Genomic DNA, 21704 nt, shown 5'->3' on the forward strand with positions numbered 1-21704 from the left:
CAAATCCGTACTGGAACCCGAGTACCGAAACAAATTCAGTACTGGACGTCCAGTGCTGACAAAGCTTCGGTACTGGAATAAAGCCATTCCGTACTGGAATTCTTGTACGGGACTTCCTTCCGTACTGGGGCCGAGTATCGGCGCCATTTTCTCCACGGGTTCCGTACTGGGCGCCCAGTAAGGAGCCGGTTACATCTGTATATTTGCTTCACACATCTACAAATAGTTAAAATTTCGATACTTGGAAGCACATGAATGTCATCATCAAAACATGGCAGACAAAGAAATAATTAATTAAAGACGGTACCTAAAAAGCCACACAAATGACTCAAAAATCACCTCAGACATGATCTCTCACACAGAACAGTTTATTGTACATAACAAACACCAAATTCTACAAATCTCGTTCATCTCTAGGTTACAGCTGGCATTCTTTCACATGGTCTCACAAAGATACCATTGCAAACAAACAAACAAGGAAAAAATACCATCTTAGTGTTTTGTAAGTTTCTGGCAAACTGCACAATCCTTACACTACACAAATGACACTGTTGCACTAACATAAGCACTGGCTTTTCTTATAACATAAAATTGGACCCATTTTCACCTTTTTATACTGTTCAAAATAGTAAAATTCAATGACTGAGGTTGACCTCTTCAGAGAAGCAGTTTTCTTGTTTCTAATTTCTTACACTAGTTACAGAAGTGTACTGTTTTAACACAGGTAAATCATCTGCATTTGCTGGAAAGTATTCCTCGAAGCTTACAGCCATAGACTTAAGCCTTCTTCTTCTTGGGTCGACCCCGCCCATCGGGGGTGCCATCTGCCTTGCGTTTCTGCGTACCCTGTAGTAAAAATTTAGCATGAGACTTTTATCTCTGACAAACTGGGCCAAAAAAAATTCGCAATTTCATAAACAACTTTGCCATGATTCATAACAGAAATAAACTGTATCGGTAAATTGGAAAAAGCTGCATTTTCTGATAAAACAAGCCCTTATATTCTGTTCACATAACAGTTCTAAAAAGAAGATGAGAAACTATTTTGTAATATTTTGTATTGGTTAACATGCTATACGTGCTCTACTGTATACTCACTTTTAAATCTTTTTTATGACTTAGTTTCGCAATATGAGGAGAAAGGTGCTTTTTGTGGCATATCAAGTTTGCAGTTGGAACAATTCTGTATTACAGTAGTGGTAAATAATACAACGTAAACATACATTCACAGAGAGGACAATGCAAATATAAACTGGTTGCAAAATTTAGAGATTTGCAGTACTTTACTCACAGGCACGACAAATACAGACACACTCCCTAACATCACACAGCCCTGTGAGAGTTTCAGTATACAAACCTTGGGTGTGCCTGCTCGTGGTCCCCTCTTCCTCTTCTCCTGCCGTTCCTTCTCCTCCAGCTCGGCATTCTCACGCTCAATCAGCGTGATGAGGGTGTTACATCTTCTCTGGAGTTCCTAAAAACAGGCCAGAAAAAAATTCAACATCTGGGGAAACCCCCTTAGTCTACATTCCCCTTAAAATTGTGCTTACAGAGTACATGTATTTAGATCACGAGCATCTTTTTGAGGGACTTGAATGCAAACAAGTGTTCACAATTTCATTAGAAATGTTATCTTGTTTGAATATGTGCACAATTTCATGAAAAACGTTAACTTAAGCCTGAGCTCTATTTTTTGGTCAAATTGCGTCTGATCTGATTTTTGTCTAATACACAAACGTTTGCCAGCATCAGTATGTCCAGACTCCCCCCCCCCACTTTAGTCCAAGTACTATGGTGACGAGACTTCAAATGAACTCCACGTGTACTTAAATGTAGCACAACATGTGTTTCTTTCTGAGGGGAACCCTGTGTGACCCTTTATTAATCTTACAAAATTTTAATATTTGGCTTTAGAATAAGACTGTCACAGAGGGATCAACTACCCAAAATTTGTCCCTCAAAATGCAGGAAGATGCCATACTGTGATCATGTCTTTGGCACGTGTGTGACTTGCACTGCGCAAAGTTAGCCTTCTGTACGTACCTAACTGAAAAAATTCTGGAGAGAAACTTGTCGACAGTATCATGTGTTTTCAAGAAGCTTGCAACCCACCATTGCAGTGCGAGACTTGAGGAACCAGTCAAAGCGGAACTGCGGGGCCTGTCGGCAGGCGTAGCGCAGCTCCTCGTACACATTCTCCTTGTCAAAACCCAGCTTGTGCAGCATGCACACCAGGAAACGGTCCTCCTCCTCTGTGTAGTTCTTCCCCTTGTTGGTGCCGTACGCAATACGTAGCTGGTGGAACGGGGCCTTATAACGTGCCATCTTAGAGAGAAAACAGTCATGTTAACAGTCATAAACCGGAACTTCCGCAGTACCAAGGAAAGATGACAAGGGAGCCAAAATCCTCAAGACCTACATTGTAACCTGAACCACAAAAACATAGCTTCTTGAGTTATGCTGTTCAACCAAGCAGAACATAACACACACATGCTACTGAAAACAGTAACCTTCTTGGCAAAGGTAAAGAACATGGAGACCTTGGCATCTAGGGCTTTCTTGATGCTGATCCTTCGTTGGATCTTGGCCTCTCCACGCTCAATCTGGGCCATGATGCGCTCAATGTCCTGTAGCTCATTGCAGCGCTCCCAGAACACAGCAGAGTATTCAATAACCTGTAAGACCAGGAAATAGTAATTGTGAGCTGCTATGCAATGTAGTGCTGTGTACCTTAGGGGGCACCCCCTAGTTTATTTTGGGTCTCAATTCGAGTTTGCACACCCCCAAGTCTAGCGACCGTCTCTTCCAGGAAATACTTCTGAAGCAAAACAACTGTGAATGGGAATGAAGGATATCCCTCTAGCTACAAGAAAACCCGAGTTTCGGTTTCTTCAACCTTTGTAATTTTAGTAGATACAAGAGGGAAAAAGAATTTTTCCGTCAAAAATGAGGCGCAAATTTTGGCATTTTCCCGTGGAACTAAACACATCACAAAATTTTTTGACACGAAAATGACTGTTAGTGTCAGAAAGAGAAAACTCCAAGGTAGAATCAAACCCATTATAAAGAAAATCCTACCACTGTGATTTTCACAATAACCCGACGCGCGAGGTAATGCAACACGGCCAAAAGAACGCAACAAAGGTCAATCTGGGTCAAAGGGGCAGTTTACCTTCAACGCGTATGGATATCCGGAAGTAAGGCTCGGATCGAAACGCAATTTCCACCCAAAATACACCAATTCATACGCTTTTCAGCCATGTTAGTATTTAATGTCAGTTCGAAGCACATCTTGAGAAATCTGAACTCAAAGCCAGACCCTCGAAACCCTTTCGTCCCTTTTTTGTCGTGGACTATCACGGACCACTGTCGCGGAAGAACTGGTGCGTGCACCGCTAAGCCCATGGTCCCAATTCGGGTTCAGGTCCGGACTTAGAAGATCAACAGAACAAACGTACCGTGTACCGGTACAAAACCGGTATTTCTTAATGGACCGGTCCAAAAAAAAACGGTCCGTAAAAAATCAGTGGACCGGCCTATGGACCGATTAGAAAATTCATAGTACCAGGCTACCAGCAGGCGGCCACATAACTGGTCTAAGAAAATACAAAACAGCAGATTTAACGAGTCGTTTTCGAAGACGTTAGCTGTGAATCATGTCTAGAAACACTTAAAGGATGAGTAAACAGACGGCGAGGAGAGTATAGTTATAATTTTGAGACAAAGTGCAAACCTAAGAAATAATATTGTTCCAGACATGACGTTTGGAGACTTTTACGTGTGTCTCGCTCTCCAAAATATGATGTACTGCGACACTACTATAATCAGGTACAGGTACAGGTCCGGACCTGGACCTGACCCTCTGGACCTGGACCGAACCTGAATTTTATGTACCGGTACCCACCCCTAGTTCCCACCATACACCCCAATGACTATTATCACATAGCCAGATGGCGTCAACCAATCAGAAGCCTCCATTCCATATCGGATATGATGCCATAATGCCATAAATGTCCCACAAGTGGTGTTGAATGGATCCCTAGCTAGTGGTGTTCAATACACTGAACACCCGTTCACCTGTTCCATGTGGCTGTCTGTCTTGGTTTTCTAGGTGGAATGCCCCCTGGGGGGCTGCAGGACCCATTCTCTATACAAAAAATTCCTGTGGACACATTCCTGTACAATTCCTAGAATTGTATACTTCCCGAAATAATACCCCAGTCCTCAGCCACCGTCTTACTACCTCATGTGTTAAAGTGGTGTAGATCTACATTTTGTATGATATTGGACAAAGATGAGAACACTGCACTTCTGTCACTGCATTGGTGTATGATTTGCAGCGGAGGAGAAAATGCTCGCATCTTTTGCCTCACATGTTGGATTCTGAATAAAATTATTAGTATAACTGACTTGGAAAAAAGTAATCTTACAAACATACCTCTTCAGGAGTCTTTCCCTCTACCTCCTTAGAGATGTTCTCAATATCGTCACGGCCCCACTTTTCATTGGCCTTGATGAACTGGTTGAAGTCTCGCTTGGACCAGTTGGTGAAGCCCTGGGTTGAGAGTGGAAAATGGGTCAACATCATGAGAGTGGAAAATGGGTCTACTTCAGACCTTTCAGCATTACGTACATGTGCAGGCACATTCACAAAGAGAAGTATGAAGTTACATGTATGTTCATGTATGTTGTAGTGAGCTATGTCCAGTATCAGGGTGAAGTGGCAGAAGTTAGGGTGGCGGAAGTTGTCAGAAGTTACGATGATTACCGAGTAGTTTTGAGGCTATCGGGAGTTAGATGTTACCCTAGATTATGTCCAAAAAGACTTCTGTCACTGGCCAGGGTGGGGTGGCAGAAGTTATGAGTGACATCATCGTAAGTTCTGCCACTTGCCAGGGTAGGGTGGCAGAAGTTGGATGAAGTTAAAAGTGAAGTCATCATACATTAGTGCTGCTAGATGTTTGGAGTTAAAAGTGAAGGTTTGGCTAGAACTTGTATAATGTTACAATGCAACTTTGATTGCATGCTCTGTTTGTTATGTGTTTTTAGAGGCAAAGAATGCAAAGAAATAAGAAACAACATCGTGCGGTTTATATAAATTGTACATAATATTAGGTAATACTGGTTGGGAAGGGTGGCATACATAGTCACTGAAAGTTACCTGTGTGGTATACACAACAGCTTCAAGTAGAAAGCAGATATGTGTTACTAGTATAGTAACACAGAGGATATCATGCATTAAAAAATATAGATATCAAGGCTACAATCCAAACCACATCTTACCTGTTGAAGGAGTTTTTCCTTCTCCTCTATTTCGTCCTCAGACAGCAGTTCTCCCTCATCGATCTTCTTCTGCTCCTCCTCCTGTTGCCGTTTAGCCTCAGCAGGGGACAGGTCGATGTTACGGGGAACCTACAACAACACAGGACAGGTACACAGTCAGGGCAACAAACACACACACATCCAACTTACAACAACATAGGACAGGTACACAGTCAGGGCAACAAACACACACATCCAACGTACAACAACATAGGACAGGTACACAGTCAGGGCAACAAACACACACATCCAACTTACAACAACACAGGACAGGTACACAGTCAGGGCAACAAACACACACACATCCAACCTACAACAACATAGGACAGGTACACAGTCAGGGCAACAAACACACACATCCAACCTACAACAACATAGGACAGGTACACAGTCAGTGCAACAAACACACACATCCGACTTACAACAACATAGGACAGGTACACAGTCAGTGCAACAAACACACACATCCAACTTACAACAACATAGGACAGGTACACAGTCAGGGCAACAAACACACACATCCAACCTACAACAACATAGGACAGGTACACAGTCAGTGCAACAAACACACACATCCGACTTACAACAACATAGGACAGGTACACAGTCAGGGCAACAAACACACACATCCAACTTACAACAACATAGGACAGGTACACAGTCAGGGCAACAAACACACATCCAACCTACAACAACATAGGACAGGTACACAGTCAGGGCAACAAACACACACATCCAACTTACAACAACATAGGACAGGTACACAGTCAGGGCAACAAACACACACATCCAACTTACAACAACATAGGACAGGTACACAGTCAGGGCAACAAACACACACATCCAACTTACAACAACATAGGACAGGTACACAGTCAGGGCAACAAACACACACATCCAACTTACAACAACATAGGACAGGTACACAGTCAGGGCAACAAACACACACATCCAACTTACAACAACACAGGACAGGTACACAGTCAGGGCAACAAACACACACATCCAACTTACAACAACATAGGACAGGTACACAGTCAGGGCAACAAACACACACATCCAACTTACAACAACACAGGACAGGTACACAGTCAGGGCAACAAACACACATCCAACCTACAACAACATAGGACAGGTACACAGTCAGGGCAACAAACACACACACACACATCCAACCTACAACAACATAGGACATGTACACAGCCAGGGCAACAAACACACACACACCCAACCTACAACAACATAGGACAGGTACACAGTCAGGGCAACAAACACACACACATCCAACCTACAACAACATAAGACAGGTACACATGCAGTTAGGGCAACAAACACACACACACACACACATCCAACCTACAACAACATAGGACAGGTACACAGCCAGGGCAACAAACACACATCCAACCTACAACAACATAGGACAGGTACACAGCCAGGGCAACAGACACACACACACATCCAACCTACAACAACATAGGACAGGTACACAGTCAGGGCAACAAACACACACATCCAACCTACAACAACATACATGTAGGACAGGTACACAGCCAGGGGAACAAACACACACACACATCCAACCTACAACAACATAGGACAGGTACACAGCCAGGGCAACAAACACACATCCAACCTACAACAACATAGGACAGGTACACAGTCAGGGCAACAAACACACACACACACACACATCCAACCTACAACAACATAGGACAGGTACACAGTCAGGGCAACAAACACACACGCACACATCCAACCTACAACAACATAGGACAGGTACACAGCCAGGGCAACAAACACACACACACACATCCAACCTACAACAACATAGGACAGGTACACAGCCAGGGCAACAAACAAACACACACATCCAACCTACAACAACATAGGACAGGTACACAGCCAGGGCAACAAACACACACACACACATCCAACCTACAACAACATAGGACAGGTACACAGCCAGGGCAACAAACAAACACACACATCCAACCTACAACAACATAGGACAGGTACACAGCCAGGGCAACAAACACACACATCCAACCTACAACAACATAGGACAGGTACACAGCCAGGGCAACAAACAAACACACACACACATCCAACCTACAACAACATAGGACAGGTACACAGTCAGGGCAACAAACACACACATCCAACTTACAACAACATAGGACAGGTACACAGCCAGGGCAACAAACACACATCCGACCTACAACAACATAGGACAGGTACACAGTCAGGGCAACAAACACACACATCCAACTTACAACAACATAGGACAGGTACACAGTCAGGGCAACAAACACACACATCCAACTTACAACAACATAGGACAGGTACACAGTCAGGGCAACAAACACACACATCCAACTTACAACAACATAGGACAGGTACACAGTCAGGGCAACAAACACACACATCCAACTTACAACAACACAGGACAGGTACACAGTCAGGGCAACAAACACACACATCCAACTTACAACAACACAGGACAGGTACACAGTCAGGGCAACAAACACACACACATCCAACCTACAACAACATAGGACAGGTACACAGTCAGGGCAACAAACACACACATCCAACCTACAACAACATAGGACAGGTACACAGTCAGGCAACAAACACACACGTCCAACCTACAACAACATAAGACAGGTACACAGTCAGGGCAACAAACACACATCCAACCTACAACAACATAGGACAGGTACACAGTCAGGGCAACAAACACACACATCCAACCTACCACAACATGGGACAGGTACACAGTCAGGGCACCAAACACACACGTCCAACCTACAACAACATAGGACAGGTACACAGTCAGGGCAACAAACACACACATCCAACCTACAACAACATTGGACAGGTACACAGGGCAACAAACACACACATCCAACTTACAACAACATAGGACAGGTACACAGTCAGGGCAACAAACACACACATCCAACCTACAACAACATTGGACAGGTACACAGTCAGGGCAACAAACACACACATCCAACCTACAACAACATAGGACAGGTACGCAGTCAGGGCAACAAACACTCACACATATCCAACCTACATGTACAACAACATAGGACAGGTACACATCCAGGGCAACGAACACACACATCCAACCTACCAGTACAACAACATAGGACAGGTACACAGTCAGGGCAACGAACACACACATCCAACCTACCAGTACAACAACATAGGACAGGTACACAGTCAGGGCAACAAACACACACATCCAACCTACCAGTACAACAACATAGGACAGGTACACAGTCAGGGCAACAAACACACACATCCGACCTACAGTACAAGAACATAGGTACACGATCAGGGCAACACACATGGTACCATGGTTCAAAATATCCCTAAGCAGCTGTGTACTAAAGCCAGCATGACCTGTAGATATTTTATAATTTTTGACTTACTGATGACAGCATTATAAAATCATGAACTGTAATTCACATCCTCTAAGTACAGTCACAAGCGTTACTAAGGCCACACCAATTTAATTTCTTGGTTAACAGATTTTTATTTTCCAAAAAAAAAAAAACATTTTAGAAAAAAAAATCATGAAAACAGAAGGCTGGCCCAGCCTTCTGTTTTCATGAAATTTGTTTTTCTAAAATGTATTTTTTTGGAAAATAAAAATCTGTTAACCAAGAAATTAAATTGGTGTGGCCTAAGCTATGAACAAATTATAACCCCACCTTATGAGTGAGTGACCTGGCATATTTACTGAATTTCATATAAACAATTTGCTGAGGGCTATAAGTATAAGCAGGTCACATACCTAAAATTCTTCCAGAACAAATGGGTGGGGTTGTTCAAATCAATGTTTAAAGGTGTGGTTACATTCGTCATAGGCTTGTAAGATAGTGATGTCGTAGAAATTTCCAAGCAGGCTGTGACAATACCAAATAGCGACAAGGATCTAAGAAAGCCTTCCATTGAGTTCCAAGACATGCACAATGACCGCATGCCATATGTGACCTACTGAATGTCATCCTGTAATTCTTGATTTTATAACGATCACTTAATAATAGCGGATCCGACGGTCCCCGTCTCTCCTGCCCCATTTACTTGCCTTATGATGCACTTCACTGTACGTTCATAATCACATTTCATTTCTTGATCACAACATGCACACAATGTGCTAGTGATTCACACAGCAACAAACAAAACATTGTTTTTCAAGAAATAAAAGATTTAATCTACAAATGAAAAAGAGTGTTAATGACGTTAGTTTCACAATTTTGAGTTAAAATTGTGGCAGGTATGGCAGAGATAAACTCTTCACCTTTTTATCTACACTTTTTGTCCACAAATGACAGATTGTAAGTTTCAAAATCTGCGCCGTCTTTCTCGCCAATAGATGAAAACAAAAGAATCAAAATGGCATCCCTAGCCTGCTTTAGAATATCCCATCAGCAATGCGGCAATATTGCGAGACACCAGGGAGGTCATAGAACCTTGTAGTGTTACGTACGCTGGTCAAATCTACGTAGCACAGTCAAAATTAACTCAATAATGAATCAGTGGATAGGTAAAAACACATTTTATTGAGCACAGCAAGTTGTCTGAGAAGTGGGAGGGTTTCTGAATGTGAACTATGAACTCCAAAGCATAAATGCTGCCTTCGACAGCCATTAGCAGACGCGTGTCTCTCTGTAGTGCCCTGGGACCGCCCCACGCTCAATAACGTTACCAACCACAGGTCTACTGTGCATGCTGATTTTGATATACATTGCACATAATGCAAATTTTTAGTTCATCTGTGCACAATGTTTGACACATTTTTGTGTACTTAGCAGGCATCTGGTGATCATGTGCCGTGCAGAAATGATTTTTTTCACAAATCGGTCTGGGAATCAAACATACCTGCACGCTGAAGCAAGATCTTTCCCACCACAAAATACCGTGACCTACTCCCCTTTCCCAAAGCCGCTAAAATTACCAAACGCAATATCAAATGGATTTACAGTAACAAGCGTTATGTCCGTACCTTATATCCAATGCTCTTCCTGTAGGCATAAATCTCCTTCTCCAGTAGTTCGAACAGTCGCGGAGGGTAGAACTGGAAGTCCTGGATGTTGGGCTGTTTGGGTGGGCGAGGTGCCTGGGAGGGGAGGGGTGTGGTGGCGAGTGTTAAAATCCAATACTAGAAATCTGTTAGGTTTTATCTAAACATTGTGGTTTGAAGACAAAAACCTGTGCATAAGAAAATGACATCAATATTTACCGACTGGATCAATTTTACACTAGACTGCTTTATTCTTAAATTTTTACAAACACCAATTGCAAAAAAACACAAGAAATTAGAGTTCCACGACCTCAAACCTTCGCCAAATGATTTTAACCTTTATGACTGATGTATATCTCATTGATTATGCAAATAAGGTCCTCATCTGCATAACTTATATTCAACGATGCTCACCTTTGCGTAACTTCCAAATGCCACAAGTATAAAATTGCTTTCATTTACCAGTAAAGAATCATAGTAGTTTCTCACTAATCATGCAAATTAGGTTTTAATTGGTATATTTCTTATCTATCAACATTTCTCTCTTCCTCAGTTAGAAATATGTTTGAATAGTCCTATCATAGAATACATAGTTAATTTTCCTCATTGATTATTACTAAATAGACTCTGACATTTGATTATACCAAGCATCGCATCTACATACCAAAAATTATGATGATTCTCCCTTGTTGAGTTATACTTTTCTCATTAATTAAGCAAATAAGGTCTTCATTTGCATAATTGATATCTATCAATATTTCTCTTTCTCAGGTACTTATGTCACATGTCTGATCATGAAATACAGTGGACGTATAAACTTTCTTAATCAATTCTGCAAATTAGTATGATCTGCATAATGCGCATCTAATTACGTAAATTATCATTCAAGCTATCTACATAACAAAAGTCATTACCATCAGTCACACCCTTCTTGAACTATTCTCTTCCAAAGTCTGAAATAAACCTGCTCCTGCAGTTTCATAAAAGCTGCTAGGGGGCTCCAAACATACACCACTTATTCCCTGCCCAAAGAGGTATCTACCACTCAAAAATCACAACCATGCCATGTCCAGATATCAAAATAAGAAGTTCTGCTGCAGTATCGTAACAAGCCACTAGGGGGCCCAAAATCATTTCCAGGTCTCATCAAGACCTACCCACATATGAAATATCAATACAACCCATCCAGGCCTTATTGAGTTATGCTGCTAATCCACACACATACAAATGTACATACATACACATATACGAACGCTACCCAAAACATTACCTTCTTGGCAAAGGTAATAATAAATGCACTTTGTTACATGTATCAGGCTGTAGTACCCTGACAGGTTACCTTGGGGACCTTAGGTTCAATCTGCTGATGATACCTCACCTTGTGTGACTTTAATAGCTTTACAGTGGTTAAGATAGCTTACCTTGGGGGCCTTAGGTTCACTGACTCTCAGGGCCTCCCGGAAATATGCATCCACCGCATAGTTGGCCTTACGTTCTCGCTTGGGCGGCTCAATCCAGTGAGTGATTCCTTGGAACTACCGGTCACAGCAACAGAAATAGATTTTCATCATCATGTACATGTTACAATATATAACTAGCAGATATCTACTAACCAAACAACACACACACACATCCACTAACCTAACAACACACACACATCCACTAACCTAACAACACACACACACATCTACTAAACTAACAACACATACACACACATCTACTTACCTAACAACACACACGCACACATCTACTAAACTAACAACACATACACACACATCTACTTACCTAACAACACACACGCACACATCTACTAACCTAACAACAACACACACACACACACACACACACATGACCATGTACTAACCTATCAACACACACACCCACGCCAAAAAGTGCTCACATTGGCCTGGTGATCCATATGGGGGCACCCCCTAGTTTATTTTGGGTCTCAATTCGAGTTTGCACACCCTCAAGTCTAGCGACCGTCTCTTCCAGGAAATACTACAGCCAAAACAACTATGTATGGGAAGGATATTCCTCTAGCTATAAGAAAAACAGAGTTTTGTTCCTTCAACCTCTGTAATCTTAGTAAATGTTAGGGGCAAAACAAATTTCCCCATCAACAAGGATGCGCAAAATGGGCATTTTCGTGTGGAATTAAACACATCCCCTATAGTTTAGTATTGTCGGAAAGAGAAAATGTATAATCAAGCCAATTATAAAGAAAATCCTAACACTGAGATTTTCACAATAACCCGACGCGCGAGGTAATGCAACACAGCCAACAGAACGCAACAAAGGTCAATCCCGGGGAAAGGGCGGTTTACTCTCAACACGGACGGTTACCTGAAAGTAAGGCTCAGCCCCGAAATCAATTTTCACCAAAAACACATTGATTCTTACGCTTTTCAGCCATGTTGTTGTTTAATGTCAGTTCGCAGCAAATAATGAAAAATGTGCACTCAAAACTCTAAACCCTTTTGTCACTTTTTTGTTGCACCCTTAAATAGAGGTAATCATTAGTGCAGGTACATGTACAAGTGTAAAGCACTGGCCAGTAGTTCCAAATCACATAACATTACCATCTTCTAACTTTCCCCTATACCACTATTAGTGCAAGACTTCTTCTACGGAAGGTCTCATTCCTGAGTTTTTTTCTTTTAGAGTATACAGGAGGAGTAACACATGAATGAGACCAGAATGCGCACCTGTTTCTCCTTGTAATTTTCCCCTTCAAAGTTGTAGATACTGGGCATGGGGGCATCCAGGGTGAAGTTACGCAGGGCGCTCTCTCCAAGTCCCTCCAGTTTCTTGCGTAGTTCTTCTGTCTAGTTGTGCAGGCAGAAATGTGTATATTAACACCACAATATCAAATTCTGCCCTCTAAGGTAGTGTTTTCACTAAGAACTGCACTAGGAATAAGACTGTGACTTAAAGGGACACCAAGTCTCTCTTTAAGGCTGCACACCTCAAATATAGCAACTGTCTCTTCCAGGGAATAATTCTGTAGCAAACTGTGTATGGGAAGGACGGATTTCTCTTCAGCAACAAAAACAGCTTCTCAGTTCTAGTTAATAAATTTCTAAAATATCTAAAAAATATCTAATTTGCATATTCAGGAGACTTAAATGGTACTCAATCAGAATTTTATGGGGGCCATTTTGATTCTTGCAAACAATGCCAACGGCTGTATTTTAGTCTTTCCCCAGTGCAAATTTCATGATGTATGAAGGGTCTTAGAACAAAAAGGCGTTGATTTCTATGTTTCAATTTTAAATCTACCTTATTTCATGGTGTAATAGTGTGTGAGAGCTTCCTCGGCTCAACTTGTTTCTACTACATCCAATTCTATTTAATAAATATCTTTAACTGGAGGATGTTCCATGGTCACTTATTGTTGTATTAAATGTTTCTGCACAGTACAAGTATGGGGGTCCATCACAGCATATATGTGTCTTTATTTTCATTTCATCTGCAACTTAATTAATTTTCTTCAAAAAGGACAAAAAAAATTCCTTGGCCTGGTCCCCAGTATGACTGTGTGTCATGTCAGCAGTGATCCTCTAGGCCCTACAGTTAGACTAATCGTAGTTCATATGTCATCACCAAAGACTTACTCGTTTTTCACCCTCAGCCATGATGGCGTCAATGTCAGCATCTGTCACTTCGCCTTCCTTGGAAGCGAAGACATGATCTGCCCCGTGCCTGATCATCTGTAACATCTCGTCCTTCCCCAACTTCACCTGAGCGTCAGCTAGCCGACCTAGTAGGGCCCACAAAAATACACTTTGGCTTTTCCCATACCTGGTAAATTGTTAACTAAAGGGCAGTGTTACACCATAAGGAGCTATATTACCGACCAAATCAGGAAAACACTAGAGAAAATGTGACTTCGATCGCAACACTCCAACACAGGCGGGAGAGTCTATTCTGTATGTAGGGGGGAAGTTTCTTGGAAATGCCTAAAAACAATGTCAAGTATGACATTTTACAGTAATAACATAACATTTATATACCACAATACTTAGATTTTGAGACTTTGAGACTTTGAGACTTTATTTTGAGACTTTATTTTGCACTTCAAATCGTATCTCGAGTCCATTCCAAGTCACCAAAAGGGTTATCATTGTCATTATCACAACTGTTTTTAATTCTTTGTAATTATTTGTCAAATTTTGTTGTTGTTGCAAAAATCGGAGTGGGGATTCCGAGAAGCAACAAATTGAATTGGTGTGGCCTTAGACGTAAAAAGCTATTTCTAGCTGCCTCGGAAAAGAATTCATCGCTGTATTAAACAAAAAATGTCTTTCCTTGAAGAAAACAAAATTATACAAAACCCAAATCAAACTGGATTCAGCAAAAACTACAGAACTTAAGGTAATATATTCATATTGATAACCTTAAATTTGAAACACATATAGTTAGTGGTGCGGACCGGTTCGGCCGGATCGGTTCCGGACTTGTAAAACGTTTCGGTTCAAGTCCAAAAAAAAAACGAAACGCTGAGAACCGGTTCCGGACTTGTAAAAATGAATAGCACTTCTGTACATATGTACAGTACCGCCCTGGTCATAGTTAACAAGGTGGAGCGTCAGTGACGCATCAGAGCACCGTCATTGACGCATCGGCAATCGTCAGAGTTATTCAGAAGCCCGTCAGAATTAGTCAGCACCTGACAGAATTCGTCGGAGTTAAACTCTGACGCGTGAGCGTCAACTTAATAAGATGTGTCAGGTTTCATGTTTATTTTGTGATCCGACAAGACAATGGCAATTTGTCACCTCCTGGTTTGGTTTGCGATGTAAATGCCCCCAAATACCGACGGCTGATCAAACTGAAATTTGGCAACCAGCGTTCTGCACTAGCTTCGTAATTTGCAGGAACCAAGGATCTTATTCTCAAAGTAGATAAAGTGCATATTGACTCACCAATATCGATAACGTTGTGGTGACATCGGCAAGACATGCATTCGTTTATTTCGTGTGTATTTTTGGAGAAGAAATACAAATCCCAATCCCGAACGATGTTGTTGTTCTGAAGTAACGTTTCACTTACCGTAACTTTGGCGGGAAAATTTTCAATAAAAATGCAACCTAAAGCCGATTTAAAGCGGGCTATTAGACAGAGGACATCTTTATCTTGATGTTGGGCCATAAAATTCTGCATATTCACCGATTTAAACGTGATAATACGCATAATTTCTGGAGGTATACAAAAGTTCAGACATAGAAACGCGCCAACATGTCGCTGCAAGTTCCCGCGTCCAGCCCAGGCCCCGTCAGCAGCAGCCAATAAGAGATGCGTATTGCCATTACGTCATGCAATATTTGCATGTTAAGTAAGCCACGCGGGGCATGTCGGGGCAGCGCGGAGTAAGAAAACATAGCGGGTCTTCCAGTTTCGGCTGGATACAACGCCGTATTTCACTGGGAAATACCGGAACCCGAACTTATCTAATATTTTTCTGGGTCTCACACGAAAATTGAACGAAAGTAGGCCGCCCAAATATATAATTAGGAGATGATTTCTGCATGCAATCCGCTTGTTTTGACGATTGTCTGCCGGACAGCATGCTACATGTCTGCGTTGCCGACAAATGCCGTGAAAACTACATTCTTCAAATTGTTTTATTGATTAACATTATTTATATCAAATAATTTCCGTCAGTGATCGTCAGAAAATATCTCGGACGCGTCAACATTCGTCAGAGGGTCGTCAGTGATGGGTCAGACAAGCGTCAGTGACGCAAATGATGTTAACTATGACCAGGGCGGTACTGTACATCCTCTGTTTTGTTCTTAACTATCTAAAACCTTCCATAAATCGCGAACTTTGCGACAGAAAAGACGCAAACATTTAGTTATCGCTAAGTTGGCTTCTGAATGTCAGCCCTTATTGAAATCTCGCAACTTCTCGCGAGATGTGGGTGACGTCAGGGGAACCTAGCAATGTGATTGGCTTAGCCATGACATGGGTCACGTGGTTCCCAGTGTGCGCCATTTTTGACCTGACTTTCTGACAAAGTCCTGCATTGCCGGGAATTGTAGCCGGGAATTGTAGCCGGGAATCTACTGCATGGGGAATAGTGCGTGTCACAGGGGGCAAGTCGCAGTTTGTGACAAATTCCAGCTGTGTATGGAAGTGATTCAGTGTGGCAGGGAACGTCAAAATACTTAGCAAGGCAGCCAAGGCTCTTGAGACGCCACATGTACATGTAGGTCATCACGCTTGGTAGAGAGCATAATGTTCTGAATATACAAGTTATGTTGTCCTGCAGTTGGTCTGTGTGTGAATTATCTTTCCCTAGTCTATAGAGGGCTTACAAGTCCGGACCTGAACCTAAACATCTGGACTTGAGTCCGGACCGGAACCAAAACGTGGGTTTCGGTCCGCACCACTACATATAGTCACCTGTTTCGTGGACCTTTCTATTTGGCATGAAGGCCTTCTATTCAAAATATTTACTTGACGTTGTTACTCCATAATCATGGTGCAATGATATTGTCAGTGCACAGTGTCATTTTAGTGAACACCCACTCTGAACAAGTCTGTGCTGCTCAAAAGTACAAAACCAGGTCTCAAAGTGACTCTAGATCTTATACTACAAGTACTGCACTGCAAGCGTACCTTGTTGGATGACGATTGTGTCCAGTTTCAGCTTGGTTTCTGCCCGTTCCACGATGCGATCCTCCACTGTGTTGTCCGCAATCATACGGAACACGCGAACCTGCTTTTTTTGACCGATACGATGGGCTCGGTCCTAGAGAGATGAGACACTTGAATGTTATAAAAGGGATTGAAAAAAATGCAATCAAGAATTTAGTGCAAAAAATACACAATAATTGGAAAATTTGTCTTTCCCAGACTGTAGTTATCAGACATGTGTGTTGGGTGCGTCGCTCACCCGACAGGCACGCTACTGAAAAGGTTTGCAGTCCTTAAAGCGTAACGTTAAGACACGGTCCACTGTTCACTGTGCTTGGCGAAAAGAGCTAGGGGATTTTCCCCGGTACATGGTAAAAAACTGTACATAGGATCTGTCTTTTGTCACAACCAGTGGTCGAATAGCTTTTCAATGAGCTAAACTGGATCGATATCACTTTCACTTTTTTTTCAAAATTAAGTATCTCCTTAAAACCAAAATTACGGTGATAAAACAGGCCATTTTGTATGTTATACATGTTACATTCATCTGTAAATATAATGTCTCTTTACCTTCCTTGTACTTTGGGTTAATATGGCCGATGGCTTACAGTTGCCTGCAAGAAAATCTGAGTGTCCTTATACCAGTACAGAATGGTTTATTATGGAATATAAAAACCATGGGCATGTCAAGTTTTAAAGCGCTCATGGTTATAAATTATTACAATTTTTGGATAATGATGAGCAGTTTTAAAGTCATAAATGCACGGGCGAGAAAAAAACACAGGCACCTATCATCTTCCGAATAAAAAAATAAAAATAAAGTCATACATACTTTATACTGTAATTTACTTAATCTTCATGATAGCAAAATTTCATGGTGTTAGGAAAATGGACATTTTCACTTAACTCTAACTTTACAGTGGTGCCAAGTGATTTACAGAACAGATGTGTGAAGGAATCATAAATAATAACAACAGGTTTTTCTCGGTGATGATAAGTTCAGAGTACAGAGGTGACCGTGAAAACAGTGAACATATAGTTACAGTGGAAGAAACAAGTTTACATTTTGTACCACTAAATGTAGAGTAGAATCACCCACATTACAGTAGATGAACCAAATGAACTGTATGACCTCTCAGGCGTCATCTTGGTTCTTGCGGTAGTCGAAACCCAACCAAAACCGGACGATTTTACCGTGATTTCCCACAACTTATCATAAAAAATCCATGTCGTCACACCCTTGAAAATCACGCAGTTGTCTTCGGCAACATTTTGGTTGCTTACGGTCCAGATTGGGGGTGGTCGCAGTCACATAAGACAAGTGGTTGTCTTGGACACATCACTTAATACTTGTGTCTATGGGGACAAAAATTGGTCGTCTTGTGGACGTGGTCCTTAGACCAAGGACCTTGCTTAGACCAAGTTTGACTGTGCTAACATTGCCGTTGAATATGATTTAAAAAAATGTTGCAGTTTGGTTTCACACAATTTTTTAAGGTTTTGCACATTTCCATCAGTGTTGTAGGTTTCAAACTCTCTGTTTGATATTTCAGAAAAGCACTGAAGTTTTGCAATCTCCAAAACTTATCTGCCAGTGACGCACTTTATCGCTGCGCCTGCACACCTACCATGGCCTGCAGGTCCACCTGGGGGTTCCAGTCGCTGTCGTACAACAGAACCACGTCTGCTGTGGCCAGATTGATACCCAGGCCGCCTGCACGTGTGCTCAACATGAAGATGAACTTGTCACTGCCTGGACGGTTGTAGTCATTGATTTGTGCCTAAAAAGCAACAGATACCTGTTATATACATGTAAGACATGGAAGTGGCCAGCAGAGGAAAGAAAAAGCATGAAAAAGTAACATACTCCACCCCCTTCTACATTTCTCAGTCTTGCTATTTTTGTCTGTGGGACCATGTAAGTACTAAGTAAAAAGCTTTTATTGCATCTGTTAGTTCACATCAATCCATACATTATACTGTCAATGCGTTCTTTTGCATGATACAAACAATCAACAACTTTCTTATGGAAAGTTCAGGTGGACTTTAGAATGATTTAGTAAATTTACATCAATTATGCTAATTATTACACAAGTACACGCACACATACATACAGACACACGCAAATACAAACATACATTACAGATCTCGCTTTACTTCCTTTCCCACGCGTTTCACACACCATTATTTCTCATACAAAAGTCGTGCAAATCACGATTAAATCATGATTCAAACCCATGCAAAAGGCGTGCAAATCATGTGCACTAATGAGCTGTAATCGCGTGTGGATACCTAATAAAATATCTTGTGCTGTCGCTACACGCGTTTACGCAAATCTGGCAGAGTTGATTTACTTCTGGCTTCTGTAGATTACACCACAAAGGGTGCTCCCCAACACTTTCTTCTCAACGCGCTAAACGTAATAATTGCATGTATGTCTGTATGCACGTATGGTTGCAGCGAGAAAGTAAAAAAAAAGGTAAATAACATTTAAAAAATGTCAGACAACACGCCAAAACGATATGGAATAACGTAAACCAAAGGTCAGTGACCTGTACATCATTACAAAACAACATTGACAATACGGCACTACTTTCTATATTCTACAACACTCTACAACACAAGATTCAGTTTGACTGTTGTGACCAAAATAAAAACAAACTTGTAAGCAGTTTTGAAAAATCAGATTTAGTTTGTTCCTAGATAGAATTAAAACACACTTATGTGACGCATATTGACATACTGCCGCACATGATTCGCAGAATGATTGATGTTTGATACACTATGTTCCCACAGTGTATTCACTTGATTGACAGGTAGCCCCCTTTGTGGACCTTTCCACCTGTTGCTGAGCTGTCTGTGCCGGCCTCCGCGCTGGCCAATCCAATTATTAACATTCGATCACGAAGGAGTATACCCTTTACCAGGTATAAACAAAATCCTGCTATGGGTCACTGAAGAAAACAGAAATTTATCCATGGGAATTCTTGCCGAGCTGCGTGTCACTAAATAATATCGCAGAACAAGGACAGAACAAGGTTACTAGTATGTGGAGTTGCGTGTGTTCAGCAAATGTTGCTGCTACCAAGGGAAGGGGAACATTGCCAATCTCATTAAAGCAGCGATTTGTTCCCGTCAATGTTGTATGAATGGGCATTTTTTGCACAATCTTCGTCGATTCCAGTGTCTTCTGTTCTTTTCGAAAGACATCTAAAAATTTACTACAATGCAGCTGAGAGATCTAATTTTCAGTGGGATTAAGCTATATCCCAATGAAAATATTAGAACATCTACATGTACAGCTACAATCCTCAACCTCACTACAATGCAGCAAAATAGGTTTAACCAAACACTTTAACAGATCAATAAGCTAAGGAGATGGACCGATTGTAGTTTGATGGTAGTGATTTCAATTAATCAGAAATCGCAGTGCTGTCAATGAATCAAAATACAATGTGAAATTATACAAGTGCATCAAAAATTGATTTCAAGTGATAAAACAATTTTCACTTATGACACTTGGTGCAACAAAGCTAACATGTTATAGAATATACGTATAACCTTGAAACTGACATACAGTATCACTTTTTGTAAGAGCTCCCGGCACTTTGCCACTTGCGTGTTTTTTCAAATTTAAAAAAAAATCGCCAAATAACCCGCACGCTGACGGCTAGGGCGGTACGCCAAGGTTTGTGCACGGCACTGCAGCGGTAGCCATTCGCACGCTACCTCCGCAGTACAGTGAGAGGGAGGCTTTAACACCAACTATACTCGCCTCGCTGCCGTCCGCACATCCCTATAGTGTTTTTAGATGTGATTCACAGCTTACGTCTTTGAAAGAGAGTAACCACGGCCAGCTAACCCTGCTCTATTTTGTTATTTTCAGTAACATTATTATGGGACCGCCTGCTGGTAGCCTGGTAGTGAATTTTCCAACAACCGGTCCAATGATTTTTTCTGGACCAGTTTTTCTGGACCAGTCCAGCAAGAAATACCGGTTTTGAACTGCAGCTGCAGTCGATCTAGAAATTTAATGTAAGCTCAGTAGAAAAAAAGTTGGAAAATTGGATTTCCAAGATGGCCGCCTTGAAATCCGGAAACTGAAGTTTCCAATGTGAACTGACCAGTGTTACATCTTTTAATAGCCTGTTGCACTCGACTAGATGGGAAGTTAAACGAGATCTGTACTGTAAACACACGCCATTAATATTATTATAACATACCTGTCTCTCCTCGTGTGGGGTCTGTCCGTCAAGTCGACAGTAGGGCCAGGCCTTCCAGATGCAGTAGTCTTCCAGGATATCCAGCATACGTGTCATCTGGCTGAAGATCAGGACACGCGAGCCTAGGGGATGGGCAAGTTCCACACAGAATGTAGCTTTTTAACCAGTGCAAGAAATTAAACAGAATCGAGGGTCTGCACGCCTTTCCATGAGGCGTATCGAGCTATTTCAATAACGTAACTGGCCAGCTCTAATTCAATGATAAGCGTTGTCAGTAAATTGGTTACTTGAATTCCACCTACATGTAGCACGTTATTTGTGATCCAGAATTCATTGTCAATAAGATTTATTGAGAAATTTTTCTGTATTGTCTAGTTCATCAAATGGCAGATTATCCAAAAGTGAGCACTGAGCAAATGTCTTGTTGAAGCAAGGTTCATGGCCTTCAAAATGAATCAAACACAACCAGATAG

The 21704-nt window shown here is 41.6% G+C and overlaps 1 protein-coding gene across 2 annotated transcripts in view; it reads right to left on the reverse strand.

Moving 5' to 3' along the window:
• Window positions 1–352: 352 nt before the first annotated feature.
• LOC136437065 (SWI/SNF-related matrix-associated actin-dependent regulator of chromatin subfamily A member 5-like) overlaps window positions 353–21704 on the reverse strand; it is a 57742-nt gene continuing 36390 nt past the window's right edge. For both annotated transcript variants that reach the window (XM_066431531.1, XM_066431530.1), the window contains exons 12-24: window positions 21232–21353; window positions 18637–18789; window positions 16991–17123; window positions 13981–14126; window positions 13072–13191; window positions 11785–11898; window positions 10346–10459; window positions 5284–5412; window positions 4439–4555; window positions 2541–2675; window positions 2113–2325; window positions 1358–1474; window positions 353–846 (exon numbers count right to left, since the gene is read on the reverse strand). In XM_066431531.1, coding sequence (XP_066287628.1) covers window positions 778–846; window positions 1358–1474; window positions 2113–2325; window positions 2541–2675; window positions 4439–4555; window positions 5284–5412; window positions 10346–10459; window positions 11785–11898; window positions 13072–13191; window positions 13981–14126; window positions 16991–17123; window positions 18637–18789; window positions 21232–21353 — 1682 coding nt within the window. In that variant the 3' untranslated portion in view covers window positions 353–777. The remainder of the gene's footprint in view (window positions 847–1357; window positions 1475–2112; window positions 2326–2540; window positions 2676–4438; window positions 4556–5283; window positions 5413–10345; window positions 10460–11784; window positions 11899–13071; window positions 13192–13980; window positions 14127–16990; window positions 17124–18636; window positions 18790–21231; window positions 21354–21704) is intronic.

The sequence above is a fragment of the Branchiostoma lanceolatum genome, chromosome 6 (assembly GCF_035083965.1).
Source record: "Branchiostoma lanceolatum isolate klBraLanc5 chromosome 6, klBraLanc5.hap2, whole genome shotgun sequence".
NCBI lineage: Eukaryota > Metazoa > Chordata > Leptocardii > Amphioxiformes > Branchiostomatidae > Branchiostoma > Branchiostoma lanceolatum.